The 23,474-nt window shown below is 49.3% G+C and overlaps 1 protein-coding gene across 3 annotated transcripts; it reads left to right on the top strand.

The window, feature by feature from the left end:
* Positions 1 to 9,627: 9,627 nt before the first annotated feature.
* Positions 9,628 to 23,228, top strand: PLEKHB1 (pleckstrin homology domain containing B1). 3 transcript variants are annotated; one of them, XM_082411329.1, is made up of 8 exons: positions 9,629 to 9,775; positions 11,046 to 11,121; positions 12,510 to 12,662; positions 13,275 to 13,377; positions 14,483 to 14,522; positions 17,348 to 17,452; positions 21,187 to 21,283; positions 21,886 to 23,228. In XM_082411329.1, exons 2-8 carry the CDS (start codon positions 11,085 to 11,087, stop codon positions 22,020 to 22,022), a joined length of 672 nt encoding a protein of 223 aa, XP_082267455.1. In that variant the 5' UTR covers positions 9,629 to 9,775; positions 11,046 to 11,084; the 3' UTR covers positions 22,023 to 23,228. The 3 variants fall into 3 exon arrangements, with proteins under 3 accessions (XP_082267457.1, XP_082267455.1, XP_082267456.1); XM_082411331.1 differs by lacking the exons at positions 21,187 to 21,283; positions 21,886 to 23,228 and adding an exon at positions 17,948 to 21,180 and having other exon boundaries at positions 9,628 to 9,775; XM_082411330.1 differs by lacking the exon at positions 17,348 to 17,452.
* The last annotated feature ends 246 nt before the right edge of the window (positions 23,229 to 23,474 follow it).

Genomic DNA, 23,474 nt, shown 5'->3' with positions numbered 1-23,474 from the left:
ACAGATTGCTCTGATTACATGGCTTTCTAGTCAATTCTGATTTCTGGAGAAAAGTCTCTGTAACTGAGCAGGACCCTATGAGGTCTTCCCAGAACTGACCCCCACTCATGTCCTCCGCCTGCCTTTTGTCTGTAGAAAAATTTTAGTCAAAGAGTAAATTTAAAGGGTAAGCTGTGACAAAGTGAGAGAGTGGCATGGACATATATACACTACCAAACGTAAAATAGATAGCTAGTGGGAAGCAGCTGCATAGCACAGGGAGATCAGCTCAGTGCTTTGTGACCACCTAGAGGGGTGGGATAGGGAGGGTGGGAGGGAAGGAGACGCAAAAGGGAAGAGATCTGGGAACATATGAATATGTATAACTGATTCACTTTGTTATAAAGCAGAAACTAACACACCATCATGAAGCAATTATACTCCAATAAAGATGTTAAAAAAAAAGAATAAATTTAATCAGAGAAATGAGAAAATGCAGAAAGAAAGGAAAGCAGTCAAGCAAGACAAAATAATAATACTTTAGCCATTAAACAAAGTCAAGGACATTTAGTTCCTCCTCAAGGACTATAGATAATATTCTGAGCCATGTCCAGTGAGCTGTTTTGCAGATACTGAAACCCCCACCAGGTGGAAGAAGTTATCTGTATGCTGCCTGCAAGCACATAGACTCCCAGGCCGGTTAGAACCAGAAGGTTGATGATGTTGACTCCCAATTACCTCACCACCAACCAATCAGAAGAATGCCCATGAGCTGCTCACACACTGCTGCTTGAACACTATAAGACTCCTCACTACCCCCTCCAGGGTGGGACACACAATTTTGAGGGCATTAGCCCACTGTGGCCCCCTTTGCCTGGCAAAGTAATAAAGCTATTCTTTTCTACTTCACCCAAAACTCTGTCTCCTTGTTTCTATTCGGCACCAGTGAACAGAGGTCAAGTTTCGGCAACATCTCCTCCTCTGCTTTTATTCTTCATACGTCCTTTGGTCAATTCCTAAAAAAAAAGATGAAGTAAATTTGTTAGTATTCTAGCTGGAACTAATTGAATGTATATAGTAATTTTGGAGAATTGACACTTCTATGAATTTATATCTTTCCATTCAAGAATGCAGCATGGGGCTTCCCTGGTGGTGCAGTGTTTGAGAATCTGCCTGCCAATACAGGGGACACGGGTTCGAGCCCTGGTCTGGGAAGATCCCACATGCCGCAGAGCAACTGGGCCCGTGAGCCACAATTACTGAGCCTGCGTGTCTGGAGCCTGTGCTCCGCAACAAGAGAGGCCGCGATAGTGAGAGGCCCGCGCACCGCGATGAAGAGTGGCCCCCGCTCGCCGCAACTAGAGAAAGCCCTGGCACAGAAACGAAGACCCAACACAGCCAAAAATAAATAAATAAATTAATTAATTAAAAAAGAATGCAGCATGTCTTTTCACTCATTCAAGTCTAGTTTTATACCTTTTAATAAGATTCGGTGGTTTCTCTTTATAGGTTCTGTACTTCTCTTGTTAAGTGTTTTCTGAAGTATTCCATAGTTTTGGTTGCTATAAATGTAATTTTCCCTCCAATTTTCATGGTAAGTATTCACTCTAAGAGTTAAAAAAAAAAGATTGACAGTTTTGCTTCCAAGTATGACAGAGCAGCTTTTGGCAGTGAGTGCTCCTGCTGAGAACAACTACAAAAGCCAGATAAAATAGTTCTCCCTACCCACCTCTCTGCCCCCCAAAATCTGTTCAGCATTGGCGAGGTGCGGAACCAACCAGGCCTGGGGACGCCAGTTTCCAGAGGAGGGAATCGAAGGAGAGAGGAGCTAACAGCCTACAGTTGCTTTTTATACCTCGATATGAAGTTTTCTCAAAAAAAAAAAAAAAAAAGCATTTGCACTTTTTGTTTATTTTTATTTTTATTTTTTTTTTGTTTATTTTATATACAGTCACCTTGCCCAATTCTTTTATTAATTCTAGCAGTTTTTATTAGAGTCTCTTAATGTTTACCAGGCATACACTGTTAACAGTAAAAAGAGTTTTATCTCTTTTTTTCTTAAGTTTATAACTCTATTTTATTTTCTTATCTCAATGCTCTTGTTAAACCTGGGTGGAATAACAGAATACTGGATTAATGGAAGGAGTTGCTAATGCCTTGGATGATGGAATTTTACTAAACTCTTTTGAACCCATTACCTGCCAGGCTCTATGTCTACTCTTGTGTTACTCCTCACAACTTCATGTGAAGCAGGCATTGTTGTCCCAATTTACACATGCCGATAAAACACTCAGTCTCCTAGTGGGGATGGCAGGGTGGGAGTGGCCCAGGAATGAGGAGCCCAGGGCAGAGCTCCCACTGCCCCTTTCTCTCCACCATCCTACACTGGATTTGAAAGGAGTTTTAAGCTCTCCTAAGGGAACCATCTCCTGAGGCAACAGAGCTAGTGTTACGTGTGAATCTGCAGGGATGGCAAATGATGGCTTTGTCCCTCCTTCATCTGTTCACTCATTCATTCATTCTCTCCAAGAATATTCATGGAGCACTGAGCACCTATTCTGTGCCAAGCTCTGCCTTGGGCACAGGGGACACAGACAATGAGGCCAAGTAACCACAGGATGGGCCTTGCCCACAGCTGGGCAGCATTTTCCAGGCAGAGGGAATAGGATGAGGCCTCCAGGGCCACAGAAAGAGAGGTTTAAGTAGAGAAAAGAAGGAGCCCTGGACAAGGTTGAGGGTATCAGGGTATCTGACACAGGGCTGTTGTATTCTTCCTGTCCCGCCTTGACCCTCTCATTCATAGTCTGCCTAGTTGCCAGATGCAGGCTTGGTTCTGGGCGGATACTTGCTCAGTGTTCTCCACTCCCAGAGGGACTTGGTGACAGCAGAGGGGGCTCTGTGTAGCCTAGATATTGTGGAGGGGCTTTGTCCTGACACGGAGCTGCACCGTTGGCAAACTTGGGAGCTGCTGCAGAGTTCTATGCAGGAGTGCCTGACAATGTGAGACCACATCTCACTCTCCTGGGCATCAATGGGAGTTGGTTCCATGTGCCATGACAGTATACGTGTTAACAGTTCCCTTGGTTTTAGGCAGAATTTTTTTGTACAAAGAGTCAAGGAACACACTATTAACAATTCAGCACTAGCTGTAATAAAATAAAAGGCCTTGTCAGTTTCACACTGCAATGAAAGAAGTGCCTGACACCCTGGAAATGCCTAACCACATGATTTAGTCCATCTTATGCTTAATAGCAAACCAGCTAGGAAAAGAAAAACTTCAATATTCATATCAAGATAAGCCAATCTCTTATAACATGAGAAAGATCCTGTGTCTGGAAGCAGGAACCAAATCCATCAAAAATACAAGTGGAAAAAGCAAAAGCAAACTTAATGCTATATGGGCAACAAAAGAAAGACTCAGGACCTTCATACAGAACTCCAGGGCATGTGTGAAGAGTCAGGTCAAGTCTCTGGAGAAATGTTGGCTAAAGATGAAAGACCTGACAGCTCCCCTTGGAGAAGAGAACACAGATAATGACTTGGACTTGGGAAGTGGAGACAGTATTTATGACCAGACCAGAGGAGCCAGGAGGAAACTGACTGATGTTGAAAAGTCGAGTGTGCATTTGAACATCCAAGATGGAGGGAGAAATCAATTCTACATCAACATTGCTAAAGAAGGAAACACAAAAGCCGACATGACTAATCATCTTAGAAGTATTCAGGCTGAGCAAATCTTGACTTTTGAAAAAGTGCATATCAAAGGCTTCAGGGAAGAGGAAATGAAGTGACTGAACTTTGTCAAGAGAAAGAAATGGAGTCTCTTGAGAAATTATCTGTCCTGGAAGATCATTACTTGGAACAAGAGGAGGAAAGTTCTGAAGCAAATGACAAGATGAGCATGCAAATGAAGAGCTGAAGACCTTCAGAGAGCAAATCAAAGACCTTTACGAAAAGCTGGAAAGCATCATTTGTTCTCAAAACCAAATTATCTCCCTTGAACCAAAAGGTCCTGATCGCTGAACAAGAGCACAGGAGGCTGAAAGAAACCTCTTCATCTCAAGACAAAACATTGCAGATATGAGACAAACAACAATGGAAACAGTGAGCTTCTAGAAGTGGTTCCTCATGCATCTGATGATCCAGATGGAGAATTTTCCAGGGAGCATTTGCAAGCCCTCATCTCTGGGCATGGGGTGCTGTTTCTTCTGAGATAGGAGGGTCTCAACACCCCTCCCCTCAGACCCTCTCCTTGGCTGCCAGGCTTTCTTCCTCCATTCCCAAATCTGGTGTTTCCAATACATTCAAACAGGGAGTTCCTGACAAGAAGACATCTTCCTCCCTGTATTAGTCAGGGCTCTATAGGGAAACAGAACCAGTAGGCTATACATACATATGTAAAGAGATTTATCTCAAGGAATTGGCTTATGCAATTGTGAGGGCTGACAAGCCTGAAACCTATAGTGCAGCCAGCAGACTGGAAACTCTCAGTCAGGGGCTGAGACTATAGTCCACAGACTATATAGTCTTCTTCCTCAGGGAAATCTCCATTTTGCTCTTAAGGCCCTTTGACTAATTGGATGATCATCAAGGATAATCTCCTTTACTTAAAGTCAACTGATCGTAGAGGTTAACCACATCTACAAAATACCTTCACAGTAACACCTAGATTAGCATTTTGACTGAATAATGGGTATTATAGCCTAGACATAAAACAAATAAAACTAACTGCCTCCCACTCCAGAAGCCTGGGTGAACCCCTCAGGGATGGCTTTCCACTAAGAGGTTGCTGTCCTTCTTATCTTCCCTCATGGGCTGGGTTTTTCTCTGGACATTCCTGTCCAGGAAATGGAAGTATGTTACCTTCCAGGTTCTTTGAGCCTGAACGTAACCTTTCTACTCAAACCTCTGAAACACTGCAAGACCATTTCAATGTTTTTCCTCAAAGTTATTTGAAAATTATCTACATTTTTTAAGTTAAAAAAAAATTTTACAACAATAAAGAACAATCCAACTGAAAAATGGAGAAGAAACATTTCTCCAAAGAAAATATACAAATGGCTAATACGCACATGAAAAGATGCTCAACATCACTGATCACTAGGGAAGTGCAAATCAAAACCACAAGACAATACTTTTCACCTGCTAGGATGGCTGTAATCGAAAAGAGAGACAATAACAAGGGTTGATGAGGATGAGAAAAACTGGAATGCTCATGGATTGCTGGTGGGATTGTAAAATGGTGCAGCCACTTTGGAAAATAGTTTGACAGTTCCTCAAAATGTGAAACAGTTACCATATGATTCAGCAATATCATACCCAAGAGGAATAAAAACATATGTCCACCCAAATACTTGTACACAAATATTCATAGCAGTATTGTTGATAATAGCTAAAAGGTAGAAACCAAAAATGTCTATTAACTAATGAATGGATAAATAAAACATGGTATAGAATGTTATTCATCAATAAAAAGAAATGAAGTACAGTCAACCCTCCATACCAGCAGGTTCTGCACCTGCAAATTCAATCAACTACAGATCAAAAATATATTAAAAAAAATTCCAGTCAGTGCCAAAAAGCAAAATTTGAATTTGCCTAGGGAAGGCAAATTTACATAGTTGTAAAAACACATTGTATTTGCAACTATTTACACAGTATTTACATTGTTTTTAGGTATTATAAGTAATCTAGAGATATTTTAAAGTATAGGATGTGTGGGGCTTCCCTGGTGGCACAGTGGTTAAGAATCCGCCTGCCAATGCAGGGGTCACGGGTACGAGCCCTGGTCTGGGAAGATCCCACATGCCACGGAGCAACTAAGCCCGTGAGCCACAACTACTGAGCCCCCGTGCTGCAACTAATGAAGCCCACGCGTCTAGAGCCCGTGCTCCGCAACAAGAGAAGCCACCACAATGAGAAGCCCGCTCACCTCAACGAAGAGTAGCCCCCGCACCGCAGGTAGAGAAAGCCCGCGCGGAGCAACAAAGACCCAACACAGCCAAAAAATAATAATAATAAAATAAAACAAATTTTAAAAAATAAAGTATAGGATGTGGATGTGGGTAGGTTATATGCAAATATTATGCCATTTTATACAAGGGACTTGAGCACCTGAGGATTTTGGTGTGTGTGTTTTGGGGAGTCCTGGAACCAATTCCCCACAGATACAGAGAGTCAGCTGTACTGATACCTGCTACAACATGGATGAAACTAGAAAACATTAAGTGAAAGAAGCAAATCATGAAAGGTCACATATGTCATGTTCAGAATAGGCAAATTCATACAAAGTAGTGGTCGGCAGGGGCTGGGGAGAAAGGGGATTGAGAGTGACTGCTAAAGGATATAGAGTTTTGTTTTGTTTTTTTGTGTTTTTTTGCTGGGCCGCATGGCATGTGAGATCTTATTTCCCCAACCAGGGATCGAACCCGCACCCCCTGCAGTGGAAGCGCAGAGTCTTAACCACTGCACTGCCAGGGAAGTCCCAGGATACAGAGTTTTGTTGGGCTGCACCCCACAGGCCTACAAGGCCTGTGCTTGCCCAGCTTCAAAACCGAAGAAAGAGCCCGAAGTCAGCAACAGAGACATCAATGGTTTAATGGATGGGGGAGCTTACACGTCCGAAGCAAGGTCCTGGAGTGACACCCCACTATGCGCAGCAGACGGCGGGCAGGATATGGTGGCAGTCTTCGCTCCCGAGGTAAGGGAAGGTTACCAGTTAGAGGGGAATTGATATCAGGTGGGCTCATTAGTTACCAGGGGAACCAGTATCACTGCCTCTTTGATAAGAACAATTACCAGCTGGGGCCTGGGGCAAGTGTGTAGGAAGGTCAGTCATTTGCGTAGGGTTTAGGTGAAGCAGGTACTGGTCCGGCAGGGGATTCACAGAGAGTAAGAGAACAGCCATCTTGAGTGGCCTGACCATACAAGTTTCTTTTTGGGGTGATGAAAATGATCTGAAACTAGATAGCAGTGATGGTTGCACAACTCTGTGAATATATCAGAACAGTGAATTGTATACTTTAAAAGAGTGAATTTCATAGTATGTAAATTATATCTCACTAAAATTATTTTTAAACTTTTACATAAGAGGTTTTGCTCCAGTTGCATTTTGATATAAATTTCAGAATTTTTTGATAAATAGAGATAATATAAATTATTCTCATTATATTATACTCTCTAGAAAATGTAAGTAGTAAATTTTAATTTGATAAGCCAGCCCACTATTCTCTAAACAATATATTATCCATGAGCTGTTCATCCACCAGAGATATTTGAAATAGCAAAATACTTTTCTCTCTGCTAATGGTTCTATGTACCACAGTTACAACAGAAATGTAAAAGTTAACTTGTTGGCTTGTTGGTCTCAATACATTGTAGTTAATTAAACAGCCTCTCAAAGCCAGTACTGCTGAAGCTGTTTCCTACTATGCTCTCAGCCCTTCTCACTTGTCAATCCACACTCTTCCACCCATCTGCACAGCTGTGAAGATTAAAAACAATCTCAGTAGCAATCATAGCTTCAGGGGTCTACGAAGCCCCAGGAATTATATGCAAAATGTGATGTGTGTGCATTTTTTCCTAGGCAGAGTCTACAACATTTATCAGCTTCTCAAAGAGGGTCATTGACCAACATTTTAGAGATTTATGTCAGGTCATGCTGCGTTTAGATTCTATAGTGGCATCTGTGGTTTTAGCTTGCCAAGCATCCTTTCTCCTTTCCCTTTTTTCTCGTCATAGCGCCCCCCTCTTTGGTTGGGGAGTGGGGAGACCTTTCCCTGACTTCCACACTGATGCTGGAAAATCTTTTTTTCATCTGTTACTAAATCCAGAGAATGTCCTCTGGGAGCTGTCTGCACTGTTCCCCCGCCCCATCCCTCTTTGAAGGAGCCACCAAGGGGAGCAGGGAGAGCAGGGAAGAGGGGCAGCACCAAGATTCCCTGAGGCTAGCTCCACCCTACCCTCCCTCCTTTCCGTCCTTCTGCAGTAGCAGCGGCAACTGCAGTCTGGAGAAGGTAGGGGTGGGACATTCCAGACAGACACAAGGATGGAAAACAGCGTGGTTTAGGAGAACTGATTCCTGGGGCTGCACGGAGGGGATGAGCTCAGAGGCAGATAGGATCAGCCCTGGCAGATCCCCCAGCAAGGCACGCACTGCATGAAGGTCCGAGGCACCGGGTTAGCTTGAGGTCAGGATTACAGAAAACCAGGAGCAAGACAGGGAAGCTTAAAGAGCCAAGCTGTGCATCCAGGACTGGGGTGATGGCACGGTCAAGCCCGGCTGGAGGAAGATTGAGCCCCGCCCCCGACCGAGGGAGGAGGGCTGGCCTCACCCCCCACCGGAATCTGAGCGATGCTAGTCCAAGACCACCTCCAAATCACAGATGACTTGTTATCCAGTGAACTGAAGGTCAAATAGGGGATCAGTCGGTGGGCCTGGAACTGGAGAGAAAGGACGACTTTCTCTAGGATATATGTGCCCCCTCTCTTTGCCACCCCCTTCCGGTTTCCACTTGGTAGCACCTTCCTGATCCCCTTATCTCCAAGGCGCTTAGGGAAATGTCCCCCTGCAGGAGCCTTCTGGGACATGCTGCTCTGGCCGCCCTGGAACCATGAGCCCTGCAGCTCCGGTAAGAAAGAGGTCTCTGGGACAGGAGAAAGGGCCCAGGGCAGGGTGGGTTCTGTTCTCAAGGGATCTTTCAGGCCCTGACAAGCTCTATCCTCTGAATGACATCCTGCGTCTGCTCCTAGATGGGGGTTTGTGGGGCTGAGCTATTCAAGGAAATGATCCTGGAGGAACAGACTGTGGTGGTAGATAGAGAAACAGTCTTCTTTCTCTAGTTGGGCCCCTTTCAATCCATTTTTGACTGTCCTAGAAATACCTTTCCAACCCATAAATTGAACCACCTAACTCCTCACCTTGAAACCCGCAAGCCCAAGCTCCAGTCACTATGTCATAATGCCCAAGCTCCTGAGCCTGTCATCCAAGGCCTTCATGTTATATCCTTGCAACCCCTGCAGCTTCATCACCTGCTGATCCCCATGCCCTCCCCACCCCCACCCCTGCACTCTACTTTCCAAACACACTGAAATACTGGACACTCATACTCATCCTTCAAGACCTCTTTCAGCCTCCTCTGGGAAGCCTTCCTGAACCTCTTGGTCAAAGTCAGAGTCTTCTTTCCTATTGTCAAATCATACCCTGTGCTTTGTGTGTTTATGTTGTCTCCTCCACCAGAGGGGAAGCTGGGAAAAGAAGAGGAAGGGCCTTGTTGGATGATTTTTTGTGCCCTCCACTAACGCCCGGTGCCAGGCACAAACTGAGTATCAAGAAAACATGGCAAAACTAGGAGCCTGGTTTCTCCTTGTAATTTACATTTTTCTAGAAAATTAGAGCTCAAGATTCTTGGAAAAAAAGTATTTCATGATAAATGAATGAACAAAATAATGACTTAATAGCAAAATAAAATCGCAGGTGCGGCCTCTCACCTGTGCTCCGGTTGGGCACCGGGCTACCACCCACGAGAGGCTGTATATTGATTACCCACATCTAGGCCTGCAGACTACAAGTCCCAGAAGGCCTCCTGTCAGCTCATCTCTACACCCCCCGCCCCCTCCCTGGTGGCGGGGCGGGACCGGAGGGCGGGGCCCCGAGGCAGCTAGGTCCCGGGCGCAGCCTGGGGAGTGAACAGGCCCGGGCGCTCTGGGGCGCACAAAGCGCAGGCGCAGCGGGTTGGGAGGCCGCAGCACCAAGTAGCGGCCGTTTTGGCAGCAGCGTCGCAACAGGTGTAGACAGGTGGGTGCATCAAGGGGGGTTGGAGAGGGAGTTTGCACCTGGCCGTCTTATCTGACCTATGTCTGAGCTTGAAGATGGGAGGGAGCGGCAAGAGAAGCAGGGATAAGCACTGGCCTTCCAACCCAGGTGTGCCAGCCGGCCCTTGCTGCGCAGCAACAGGTGTGAGTTAGTGGGGGGAAGGGCGAAGGCACCAGCTCGAAAGTAAGCCGCGTTCAAGAACAGAGGGCACCTGGATTCCAATCCAAGCTGCATCACACACATGGACAAGTCACATGCTATATAGCTCAGTTTGTCCATCTGTAAAATAGGAGTAAAGATCCTACCCATCTAGTAAAGTACCCAGTAGAGTTGCAGTGGGGCCCAAACTTTGCTGTACACTGAATCACCTGGGTATCTTTGAAGACTGTCAGTGGTTACCTCCTGCCCCCAGATATTCTGATTTAATTATTACTGGGTATGACCTGTGTATTGGGAGTTTTAAAAGCTCCTACTAGAATAATGGTTAGAAGCCAGGACTGCTGGGTGTGAATCCTGGCTCCACTGCTTAATAACCAAGCAAATCTGCCCAAGTGACTGGACCTCTCCAGGCCCCAGTTTCCTGGGAATAACAAGGATTATTGTGGGGCTTCAACGAGATACTAGATGAAAGCACTTGAGAAGTATACCTGGCACACAGTGCTCGATCAATCATAGTTGCTGTTGAACTATTATTTTATGCACTTTGTAAATGGCTCCGGTGGGGTTCAAATGTGAGGGAGGCTTCTCTTATCATGAAAGCCCCTCATTCATTGCCATGATTCTAATATTCTCTGCTGCCAGCGTTTCAAAATTCCAGGGTTTCTAACATTTTAAGAGTTCCTCACTTCAGTCTCTACCTGCCTGATGGACATGCTTTTACAGATCTAGAAGTGGAGGCCAGGGAGAAGGGACTTGGTCAAGGTTATGGGGCTGAGATTGGAATCCGGGCTTCTGACCCCCCAGCCCCACCCCAGCGCAACGGGTGGCTGCCCTGCTGACCCCACAAGCACGGTGCTCGCATTTCGTGCCTGGAGCAGAGAATGGGCTGACCCCACAAGCACAGTGCTCCCATTACGTGCCTGGAGCGGAGAATGGGGAGGAGACAGACAGGCTTGCCCTTGTTTGTTTACTCACACTCCTTTAAGCGGTTCCTCGGTGGCTCCCCCAGGGAGGACAGGGGTGGGGGCTTTTCTCTGAGGAGCTGCTGTGGAGCAGCTGATGAGGCCCGTGCGTCCTGTGGCTCCTCTGACAGGTTCCGCCTGACTCTGCCCTGGAAAGTCCTTTTGAGGAAATGGCCCTGGTGAGGGGCGGCTGGCTGTGGAGACAGAGTGAGTGACCCTGGGCCAAGCCCTCATCCGTCCTGCACCTTGTCCAGGGGCAGGGATGAGGAAAGTGGCCTGTTGGACCTGCACAGTGAACCCTTCTCCCAAGAAATCATGCCCTTTTTATCCTCCCCTCCTTTGCCCATACTCTTCTCTCTGCCCGGAATGTCCTTCACATTCCTGACTGCTTGGTAAACTACTTATTCTTCAAGACCCAGCTCAGATGTCCCCTTCTGTGAGGAGCCTTCTCTGCCTTTTCTCTCCTCACCAGCCCAGCCCCTGCTGTAGCACCAAGCTGGGTTAGTGGCCCCCTTCTTCGTTCCCAGTGCCTCCTACATACCCCTGTTATAGCCCTGATAAATATATAACCATCTTTACCTGTAGGCCTCACCACTCCCCCACCTCATACTGGCTCCAGACTGTGAGCGCCTCAAGTGCAGGGACTGGGTTTAATTCTCCGTGTGTCCATAGCACCCATGCTCAGGGCTGGCCACAGAACAAGGCGCAGAACAAAATGAAAAATGCCTCTGTGCTTTGGAATTTGTAAAGCTCTAAGAAGATCTCTTATGTCTTTACCCTTTTCTGTTAAGATTTCCAGTCACAAAATGTCTAAAGCTAGGGCTCAGGCTTCCAGACCCACCTCTGACCAGAGTCATGATCTGAATCAGAGCTGTCCCAGGCTAGGAGCTCCCCACACCCTATGACCCGTACTCACTTCATTCAGTTCAGCAAACACTGAGTCCAGGTCCTGCTGGGTGCCAGGACAGGTGAGGTGAGGCATGGCCAATCCCTCTGCTCCCCATTTGGTGGAAGAGGCAGACACTACACAAATGACTGTCACCTGGGGCTTGGCCTTTTTTTTTCAGGTATGCTCACAGTAATTGTACACCCCTCAGCAGAATGGATGCAATGGAAACTAAGGGTTTCCTTAAGGCAAGCACTTGATGACTAGTTGTTTTCTGTTAATTCTTGCATAAATCATATTCTGCATTCATACAAAAACAACTTAACGCTTTTTCTCTGACAAACTGTACATATAGAAACAAATGTTCAATTGGACATGAATTTAAATTTGTGGAGGTGCTCCATGTCTTGTGACACTTAAAAAAAAAAACAACAAGATTTCCAGCTTCCCCCAAGGAAAGAATCTGATCATTCATTTACCATTCAGCACATTTATGGAGCCCTGACTATGTGTTAGGCCCAGTGGGAGGCAATGGGTGAGCAAGACAGAGAGAGGCCCTGCCATCATTTCAGGGGGTAGATGGACAAGGACGGGGTGGTTATAACACTGGGGGCCGGGGGGTAAGGGGACTCTGGGAACCCACCCAGGGCTCCTGCCCCCGAGCAGGCTCTGTGATCAGCCTGCCTGGCGGGTCTGGAATATCACACAGGCTCCATCCTCCGCCGCTGGAAGCGGAATTGGTTCGCCCTGTGGCTGGATGGAACGCTGGGCTACTACCACGATGAGACTGCGCAGGATGAGGAGGACCGCGTGCTCATCCACTTCAACGTCCGAGACATAAAGATAGGCGAAGAGTGCCGCGGTGAGCAGAGCCCCTTTCTCTCTGGCACTGTGACTATGGCCATGGCCCCCCCACTGTGTCTGTCTGAGAACACCTGCTGTTCTCAGGTGGAAGGCTCTTTGCGGCTTTCAGAGGCCTTCCATAGACATTGCTTCTGGGCCTCTATCACCTCCAATTCATGTGGGTGTGAATTAAGAAATCAGTTCCTTATTGAGTTCCTACTCTGTGCTGGACCTGGGCCCTATGCTGGGTTCACAGAGGTGAGTCAGACACAGTTCCTGCCCTCTCCAGTGCTAGGAATGGAAAAAGATGAAATGAAATAAGGAGGCTCAGAGAAATTAAGTGACTGGCCCAAAGTCACACAGCAAATTTCCTTGATCAAGGCTCAGGCCATAATTATACAGGGAAACTGGGAGATAGATATACCTAACTAGAGAAGCAGGCAATGTGGAAAGGTGGAAGGGTCTAAAGAGTTGAGCAGAATCCCAAGGAAAGTGTGTGGGATCAGACGAGGTTGGCAGTGGCCAGTAAAAAGGACTCAGAGAAGTCAGTTTCTATTCTTGTTTCTGGTTTACTGGGGAAACCTGGGGCCTGTGCCCTGTGGAAACCCCATATATGTGTGTCTGCCTTTAGATGTGCAGCCCCCAGAGGGCAGGAGCCGAGATGGCCTGCTGACCGTGAACCTACGAGAGGGCTCCCGCCTGCACCTGTGTGCAGAGACCCGGGATGATGCCATGTGAGTGGTTCCCAGGAGAGGAGGGGGTGGGATCTTGGGGAATATGACCAGACGCCTCCTCCTCATTGGGCCTCTAGTTCCCTAAAGGTAGGAAAAGGGGACAAAGACCAGTGAGCATGGTAGTCTCAATGGAGGCTGGGCAGAGTGGATTTGAATGGCTCATGGTGATTGGTATGGTATCCAGTAAACTGATATGGTTAGGGATGAATTCCGGACTGTTGGGGGAGGGGTGTGCATACCTGCCTCAGGTGTGTGGTCCCTGGTCACTCAAAGTTGGGTATCTAGCAGCCTCTGAGGTGAGCCCTCGCTTGGGGGTGATACAAAAGAACAGACAGCCCCGTGGCATCCTCAGAGGCCCTCCTTCTCACTCCCTTCCTAGAAGATGGCCTGGGGCAGGGGGTACTCTGATCTGAGGGATAGACCCTAACCTGCCTAACAGAGGCAGCCCGCGGGCCCCCCATGTGAGATGCAGATCCACACTGAGAGACTGGGCGTGTCTTCCTCACTCACATTCTTGCCCTTCCCACTCTCTGGCGGAAGGTCAGTTGGCCTTTGCGCTGTAGGAGAGTGAAAGAGATGGGATGTGTGGGGAGTAGGGGAGGCTGAGCTCGGGGTAGACAAAGCACAGAGCCGCCTTGTCCACCCCAGCCAGGTGCCATGGCAACCAACAAAGGCTCAATTGTCCGGTGTCCACTGGGTGTTCCCGGGGCTCTGGGGTCAGAGCATTGGGGAACTGAGTTTGTAGGTTTGGGATGTGGAGGTGGGCTGCAGCCAAAGAACCAGCCTAGGCATGTCAGAATCTGAACTCCTAAGGGACCACCCAAGCCCAGCTGTCTTTTGTCTAGATGGGGAAACTGGAATTTCTAGAGGGAAAGAGACTATGGACTAAGAATGAATTAGGAGGCTGCAGCTCAACTGAGGGCTTGTCTATGTGACTGGAGCAGCAGAGGGGGTCACCTTTGTCTACCCAAGGGAGTCAAGAGGATCTCCCCCTTCACAAGAGACTAGGGCTAGAGGCTGGGTTGGGGAGGAAAGTCTAAAATGTGGGACCCAATCTGCTTTCTCCTGAACTCCCTCCTCATGGTCTGGTGGGTTTGCATTGCAGAGCATGGAAGACGGCACTGCTGGAGGCAAACTCCACCCCGGTGAGCCCCCTTCCCTCCCTGTCTCCTCCCCACCCCTACCTGCCATGGAATCATGGGTGACTCAGATTCGGTCTCTGCCAGCCAGCAGTTCTCAGTTTCCATATATGTGAGTGAATAGACTTGTGCAGACTCAGATGCCCTGAGTCCCGAGTGGAAAAGGACAGAAGACATCCAGCTGGTGCTTGGAGGAGGGAGAGAGAGGCCTCCAAGAAGGCTTGTTGAAGGGGGTGGCATGTGAACAGGGGGAAAGGAACTATCTTTTATCCAGCAACTATTATGTCTCAGGTGTGATATAGTTACAATACCAGCTACTCCCCTTGACCGTCCTGTGAGGTTGGGATTATTGTTCTCTCTCTGCAGATGATAAGATTGAGCTTCATTCATCCACACAACAAATATTTACTGAGTTCCTACTATGTGCCAGGCGCTGTGCCAAGGACCAGGGATCAGAGGGTAGCTCAGGAGACGTGGGCCCTGCCTTCCTGGACTTAGCCTAATGGGGAGCTAGACGTGACGTCACAAATTACATAGTCAGTGATTCCATTGCAGTGGTGGTAACTTCTCTGACAGAGACAGGCAGGGTGCATTCAATGTGCATGCACCTTGATGGCCTGATCCAGGTGGGAGTCCAGACAAGGCTTAAGATGAGACCTGAAGGATAACAGAAATCAACTGGGTGAAAGGGCTGGGGTAGGGTGAAGGGAAGAGCTTTCCAGGCAGAGGGAACTGCAGGTGCAAAGGCCCTGAGAGGGGTTATGATGCTGGCAAGTTGAAGAACAGAAGGAAGGCTGGGGTGGCTGGATCTCAGGGAGAGAGAGAGCCGTGGGGGAAGGAGGGTTAGCAGAGCCAGGCATTAAAAGCTGTGTTAAGGATAGTGGTTTCTGCCAAGAACACTGGGAAGTCATTGAAAGTTTTTAAGCAGAGGAGCGGCATGAGCAGATCAGACCAGACTTGTAGTTTTAAAAAGACAGTCTGGCTGGTAGGTAGGGAATGGATTGTAGAGGGTAAGAGTGGATGCCCGGAGACCTGTTAGAAGGCTGGGACAGTGTGCAGGTGACCGCCTGCGGGTCTGGACTAAGGCCTTGCTGGCAGAGACAAGCTGATGAGGATAAGACACATTTAAGAGGTAGAATCAACAGAACTTAGTGATTGATGGAGGTATGGTTTTGAGGAGCTGCCCAAAGGCGTGGTTTTGAGGAGCTCGGGTGGCCAAGCTTGGCCTCAACCCCCATCTGCCTGACCCCAGATTCTGTGCTTGCTCCTTCTACCTGTGGCACGGTGGAGCTCCTTCTCGTCTAGAAAAGAAAAGTCTGCTGGGAAGTAGTAGGGAAGACTGGGCTGCATTTAGAAACTCCCTCAGGCATTCACCGGCTGAGGGCCAGGCATTGTGCTTGACCAGCCGGCATTGGTTATATCATTTAATCTTCAATAAGAAGGGGTAGGGGTTGGTATTTTTAGTCCCATTTTATAGCTGGGGAGCTGAGGTTCAAAGGGAAATTGACTCGTCCAAAGTCTCATAGTCTTAAGTCAGTGGAAGAGCCTGCACTGGAACCTAGGTCAGTGAGACTTTGAGGGAAGGGCATTAACTGCAGTAGGAGCTACATGAGCAGAGGTGGGGAAGTGGTATGTGCAAGTGTGTATATGCACACATGTGTGTCTAAAGGCCAGGAGTCTGGCCTGGCTGGAGGGTAAGGCATGGAGGGAAAGAAATAGGAGACATGACCTCTGAGGAGCCATGTCACAAACGGCCTTGAAGTCCAGGTGAAGGAACTGAACTTTATCCTGAGGTTTGTGGGGAGCAATAAAGGGCATTAAGCAGCGGGGCTGTGGTCCGGCTTTGGGGAGCAGACTCAGGCTTCTGGGTGGAGGCTGTGTAAGAGGAGGCTGGGGCAGTGGTCAGCAGGGTGGAGGGACCTGGCTCTGAGCTCCAAATCCCACTTAGGCAGGGCAGATCAGTCCCACCCAAGAGGGGCAGGAGGAAGGAGGTGAGGGCTGACCGTTCTGCACTCTGTGACTCTATGAAGCTGCCTTGTGTCTTCTCTGCCTATCCACCTTCCTGCTGCTCTGCTTCCTAAATCTCTCTCCTCTGACCCTCCACTCCACCTCCCCCAGCTCTACACACACATATACACACACGCACATGTGCGCGCACACACACACACACGCACGCACACGCGCACGTGCACACACACACATCCCTCTGGTCCCTAGGCTTGCTCGAACTGGGTGTGTTTGTACCTCTGTGTCTTTGTACTAGTGTCTGCCCATCTCTGAGTGTTCATGCCTGTGTCTGTCTGTCCTGTGCCTAGTAGGAGTGACCTGTGCTTTGTCCCTCCACATCCTGTAGGTTTATACCCCACTCTGGGTAGAGGCTCCAGGAGGAGCCCCTGACCCTGGCTGTTCCAGGGAACACAGGGCTGGGGGCACAGTCAGGACGCTGGCTGTTCCAGGGAACACAGGGCCGGGGGCACAGTCAGGGGCAAGGCTGTGGGGCCAGTGATGGGTGCAGGTGGGTGGGCAGTTAGATGAGAGCTGTACTGTCCTCCCTGGAGACTGGGAGCCTCAGCAGCCTGAAACAGGCGAAGGTGGGCTAATTCTGGAGAGACACTACTGATCCGTCTTCTCTGTGTAACTTTGGCAAAATCACCACCCCTTCTGAGCTTCCCACCATTACCATGGGCTGAGGAAGAAGAGGATACCCCCTTCCCTTGCCCAGCTGGCAGAGGGCTCTGCTAGGGCCTGTGAAGAGCGCCAAGTCTCTCCAGATGTAGAGGGCCTCTGACATCTCCCTCCCTCCCCTTCTTGGGTTTCTGTGGCTTGAGCAGGCCCCAGCTGGAGCCACCGTCCCTCCCAGGAGCCGCCGGGTTTGCCCCAAGGTCAGGTGTGTGACCCGCTCGTGGAGCCCCTGTAAGGTTGAGAGGCGGATCTGGGTAAGTGCTGGCTCAGCCCTCCCGGCCTCCATTCTGGCCACCAGGATGTGCCTCCAACAGTGGGCCCAGTCACATCCCTTCCCTGCTCGCAAAAATCCCATGGCTCCCGATCGTTCATAGGAAACCAACCACAGCCCTGCTTTCAAGGCCCTCGGAATCTGGCCTGGGCCAGACTTGCCCACCTCATCCCCCTCATCCCCTGCGCTCCAACTGCGCTGCTCAACCCCCTGCTCCCAGCTATGCCCGACCTTTTCTGTCTCTCCAGCCTTTGCATGTGTTGCTCTATCTGCTGCAAAGACCCTTAATTTCCTTACTCACCTGACAAAATGATGCTTATCCTCTAAGATGCACCTCAAAGGCTGCCACCTCCTCAGGGAGGACTTCCCAGACCTCCAGGCATTGTCACTCCCTCCCACAACCCACTGCATTAGTGCTTAGTCCTGTCTTCATTCTGCCTGATTTCTAGTTCCTTTATTTTTGTCTCTATTCTCCCAGGAGACCTGGCACTTCCTTCAAGGCAAGGATCAAGTTAGGTCAGCTCTGCCCCTGTGGAACCTGGCACAGTGCTGGGTATACAGCCGGTGCACAATGAGTGCTCAGTGATGGGGACAGTCTATTTTGACCCTCCTATTCCTGGTGCATGAGGGTGGGGTACAAGTAGGCCTCAAGCAGTAGTCACTGAATGGGCAAATGAGTGAATGAATAAAGAGAGGAAGGAAGGAGTAAAAAAAACCTCTGTTATGGCCTCACTACTGCGTATTATAATTTAGTCCGTGTCTGTCTCCCTGCCACACACCCCTCTCCCCAGTGTTTCTGGAAAGCAGGATTTGGGGATGAATCCCCTCTCTGTCTCCAGCACTCAGCCTGACCTGGGGTGGGCACAGTGGGGGGCTTGGGTTAGAGTACCTGTGGTCAACTGTGAACTCCTTTTCTAGCACAGTGGTGCTCAATGTGGCTGTGCATTAGAATCGCTTACGGACTTAAGAACATTTCAAATGTTCAGCTCCTACTTCTGGATGCTCTAATTTTGTAGTTCTGGGTGGGGCCTTGGAAACCTATGGTTTAAAAAATTTCTCCTGACGATTCTGATGTGCAGAACCACCGAGCCCAGAAGTGCTAGGACCACCTCGATGCATAGACATGGTTCTGCTGGATTCTCACTGTGCCTTGGGAGTGGGCAGTGTAGGAAAGACTGTCCTCATTTACAGATGAGAAAACTAAAGCTCTGAGAGGTTACATAACATGACCGGGGTCACTTAATTCATCAGTGGCAGGGCTGGGATTCCCAGCCCAGCATTCTGAGGCATCCCCCATACCCAAACTAGGATACAAGTTTGTTTAAAGTGGGTATGCCAAAAAATTGAATTTAAAAAGCTATAAACTTGAGCTTTTCTGAGGGGAGGGGTCCATTTGCATGTGACCTCCTGATTGACTGACCCTGTCCCCACCTACAAAAGGGGCTGGGCCTGGAGTGGGAGAGGATCAGGATCAAACCCTTAGATTCTGTGAGGTCTCTGGGGAATCCCCTGCCACGTTGCCAGGTGACCCACATGAGCTTACCTCTGGGCCTCTTAGTCCTGGAGGGTAGAAACAGGTGCCCCACAGAGACATGAGATGGTGTTTTCCACTTTCTCCAGGGCCTGACAGGCCCACTGGCTCACAGTGCAGGGCAGATGTAGGCTCTGGACCTCAACTTCCCTACCAGTAAACCTGGGGCTCTGAGTGCTTAGATCTCTCTAGCCCCTTCTAGGCTTAGAGCTCAGATCTTGGTCACCCCTACCAGAAAGCCCTATTGGATCACCCTTGGGGAAGGAGCACAGTAAGGGAAGTCACTTGAGACTGAGCGTTGTTCGTCTGAGCCTCCTGCATTGCTCTGGGTCTGGTCATTGTCCCTAACTTGAAACTGGACTTAGAGTTGGGTGACCTTAGTTCCAGTCTGACCCTGTATTTGACTCACTTGAGATAAATTCAATACATTAGGCACCTACCATGTTCCAGTCAGGCCTGATTAGACCCAGTCCCTGCCCTTGTTGGGGGCAGGGGGTGTTTTCTTCAAGTCTGATGGAGGAGACACCTCACAGGGATACAACAATGACACCATAGAGTGGTTGGTGCTGTGATGATGGAAGTCTAAGGGCCGTGGGTGCCCAGATGGGACCCTAACAGAACCTGAGGTTCAGGGAGAGTGATATGTGAGTTGAGTCTAAAAGACAGGTTAGGTAGTTGAATGAAAAAAGGTGAGAAAGGAATCCCTTTCAAAGGGAAATGGCATGGATACTTGAAATCACAGGTGTGCTTGGAGGACTCCCCTTTACAGCCAGACCTCTTAAAAGCGATGTCATGACATGCTGACTCCATCCCTCTTCTCTCTACCATTCTTCAGTCCTCCATAGTCTGGCTTCTTTCTCCAACCACTCCTCTGAAAAGTGTTTTCATGGTCGCCCACAATTTCCAATAAACCAATGGCTTATTCTCTTGGCACTGGACAAGAGGATGGACAGAAGAGCATATTCAGAAGATAAAATCATGAGATCTGGTGGCTAATATGATGTGGAAGATGTGTGTGAAGACAGCGGTGCCAACCTGATGTCTTGGTATGAGTGCATGGTGGTGGCATTTAGAGGAAAGCATTCACAAAAGAGCAGGTTTGGGGGGATCGAAGGATAATGAAATTACTTTGAGATGGTTTAAGTTTGGACACCTGGACTTTTAAGGGACCACCTGGACCATTTAGGTGTTAAGCTCAGTTAGAGATATAAGGTGCAAGGGGCCTAAGAAGTCTGTTCCAAGTCTGTTCCCCATGGATAAAATGAGGGTCTTGGATTAAAAGCTTCCATTTAATTCAGCATATATTTATTAGTCCTTGCTATTCCCTAGGCCCTGCTGGCAACACAAATGAATCAAAGCCCTTGCCAATAGGCAGCTCACATTCAGGGTGCAGGCAGGAAAGGCCAGGAGGAAGGCTAGGAACAAGAGGCACAAGCATAGTCCACAGAGAACTCAGGAAGAAAGGATTCTTTCTGAGGCCAGAAGGGCTTCCTGGAGTGGGTGACTTTTGAATTAGGCTTTGAGGGGTTGGTAAAAATCTAATGGGGGAGGGAAGAGGGCGGACAGTCTATTCCTCCCTCCCAGAGAGAACACTGACCATTCTTCTCTGAGCCTCCATCCCCAGCTGTGTGGCAGAGTGAATAATGCCTGCTATAAGGATAAGAGGAAATAACACATGTCAGCATCTCCCTTAGGACCTGGAACATGGTGGATGCTTAATAATACTTTAGTTACTTCCCATCTCTACCTTTCCTTTCCCTTCCTTCCTCCACAACCCCCTTTTATTTCCTGGCCAAGGCCCAGGCCCCCTTTCCATAACCGGGAGAGTAGAGAAGTCCATTGGGTTTCTCCAGGTGTCATCACTGGAGAGCTGCTAGCAAATATTAGACTATCTATCAAAGGAAGTAGGGAGCCATGGAGAATTTTTGATCAGGGGAGTGCTAGGTAGGAAGCCAGGGCAGGAAAATGGCATCGCTGGGAGCTGGATGGAGGGGCTGAAGTATTAGAGGACAAGGGCCTTGTGGGGAGGTAGGGTCTTTCTTCAGGAGTTTGCTGGTATCTGGGGACTCATTTGTAAACTTGGTGTGGTGGCTCTGTGGGCCCAGAAGGGCCTGAACCAGGTGTGGGGGGTAGGGGACAAAAGCCGGGCCCAGCTCTCCGGCAGCTGACCAGGCAGGGCTCCCCAGGTGCGCGTCTACAGCCCGTACCAGGACTACTATGAGGTGGTGCCCCCCAACGCTCACGAGGCCACATATGTCCGCAGCTACTATGGACCGACCTATGGTAAGTCTCCGACCCACCCCTCCCCCTGCCTCAATTCCCACCCCTGGTCTGTCAGTAGGGGCCAGGCCCCACCCTTTTAGTGACCATGGATTTTCCCAGGTGGGACCTTCCGCAAGGCCCCCTCCCCATCCCATGACTCAGAACGGTTCTTGAACCAGAGCCCCTCCCCACTCCAGAGCTGACCTCTTCTCTAGTCCGGCCTCTATTCGCTGGCTGCCCAGCAATACCCATTCTTGAGCTGGTAGCGACCCCTGGTGGCTAATGCGGGAAAGGCTACCTCCTCTCACTCCAGGGTCTGCCGTTTGGGAAGGCCCATCCATCATCAGGTGCAGTCTGGAGTTTCTTAGAGACCCCGGGGTTTCCTCGCCAGTCCATCCTAGCCCCACGGTCCCAGAACGTCCGTAGCAGATCCAGGGCATAGAAGCCGTGGGAACAGAGCGCACGTCCTTCCCACATCAAGGCCTCAGTTTCTCCGACTGGGGAGCAGGAGAGTGGGTTCAGTGCTTTATCTTGGTTTGGGCTGGAGTCTAGCAGAAGGAGGCGGATGATCTCTTTGCTCCCTCCTCTTAAGTCCCTGGCCCTCACGGGTTCTCTCTCCGCAGGCCCCGGCGTGACGCACGTAGTGGTCCGGGACGATCCTTGCTACAGCGCGGGCGCCCCCCTGGCCATGGGCATGCTTGCGGGAGCCGCCACAGGTGCAGCACTCGGCTCGCTCATGTGGTCGCCCTGCTGGTTCTGAGCACTGGACCCTGCGCGTAGACCAGAAAGACCGCTTTCCTGCTTGGTCCCACCCGCCACCATCCAAGCCCTGTCCCACTTGGCCCCTTAGTTTCCATTAGCCCCTTCTGGGCTCGGATCGTTCCTCCCACTCCCCACCCTCACCCCGCACATCAGAAGAAGCTATCATCCCAGGCAAAAACATAGCTCAAAATTCTTTTATCTACTGCTAGACACCCTAGAAATCCGTTATAGACAAATATGGGTATGTTTCCCCCAAACACGCCAGGACACAGAAAATGCAACTCATGGGTCTTCAGGTTGCCCAGGCACTGGAGATACAGGAGTCAGATTCTTTCCTCTGGCAGCTCCAGGCTTGGTGGGGCAGACTGGAGTAAACAAACACTTTACAAGGTGGAGTTATCAGTCTTTTGACAGTGTGATGGCAAAGAGTGAGGAAGGTAGGCTAGGAGTAAAGTTGTTGGCAAGAGTGCAGAGCCGTGAACATAATGGCACATCCAAAGAATTGAATGGGAGTTCGTTTGGGCTGGGGTGTGGGCAAGGGTCAGATCATGATGGCCCTCCAGGCTAAGGAGGTTGCTGGCTAAGGGGGAGGTGTGAGCTTTTTGGAGGGAAGTTTCATGATTGCACCATAATGAATATATTGCCTGTTTTAATACCCAAACCCAAAACACTCCCTGAGTTTAGCCCCATCCTTCCCAGCTACCAGATTTCTGGGTCCTTTGTTCCTTCAGTATTCAGAAAGCACCTGTTTTCCATGTCAAGGTGCCTGGGGCAGCAATTGAGCTGAACCTGGTGTCCTCTTTCTGGGGGGCAGGTGAGCTCTCTTTGTGATTCGCCCTAGGTTGGTGCCTCCATCAAGAAATGCACTTCTATTCCCCAAAAGCTTGGCCCTCTATCCATAGCTGTGGCTATCACCATCTCAGGCTTTGTCTCTTCCTTCACTCTGGGGGAGATGGCAGTGTTCACCTCTGGGACCTGGTCCACCTTTGTCTCAGTCCTGAAGGCCCCACATGTGCCTCCCTGCAGGTGGCCCAGCAGTCTCCCCATTTGGTCCCCTTCTAGTCTCCTCCCCTATCCTGTCCCAATCACTAGTAGAAATGCTAACATCCCTGCCCAGTAGCCAGAGTAGCCTGCTAAAGTTCCCTTGTAGATAGGGGCTCCAGTTGCCCTGCTGCAGAGACTAATAAAGGTGTGGTTGGCTCTAGCCCTGACTCTGGCTTTGTTTGTTCCCCCAGGGGGGCCCTGTTTCCCTGGAACACCTCTATGACTCAGCACCTACTAGTGCCCTCTCTGGTATAGTGAGAAGAGTGTGGATTCTGAGGTCAGGTAGAATTGGTGGCAGCATGTTAGCTGTGCAATTTAGGGCAAGTCACTTAACATTTCTGTATCTTGCTTTCCCCACCCATAAGCTGGCAGGTTGAAGCTGGCTGTCCCTGAGGGCTTGAGAGGA

The sequence above is a fragment of the Balaenoptera physalus genome (genome assembly GCF_965194825.1).
Source record: "Balaenoptera physalus genome assembly, chromosome: 10".
NCBI classification, from domain to species: domain Eukaryota; kingdom Metazoa; phylum Chordata; class Mammalia; order Artiodactyla; family Balaenopteridae; genus Balaenoptera; species Balaenoptera physalus.
This window is presented reverse-complemented; position numbering and strand designations above follow the sequence as displayed.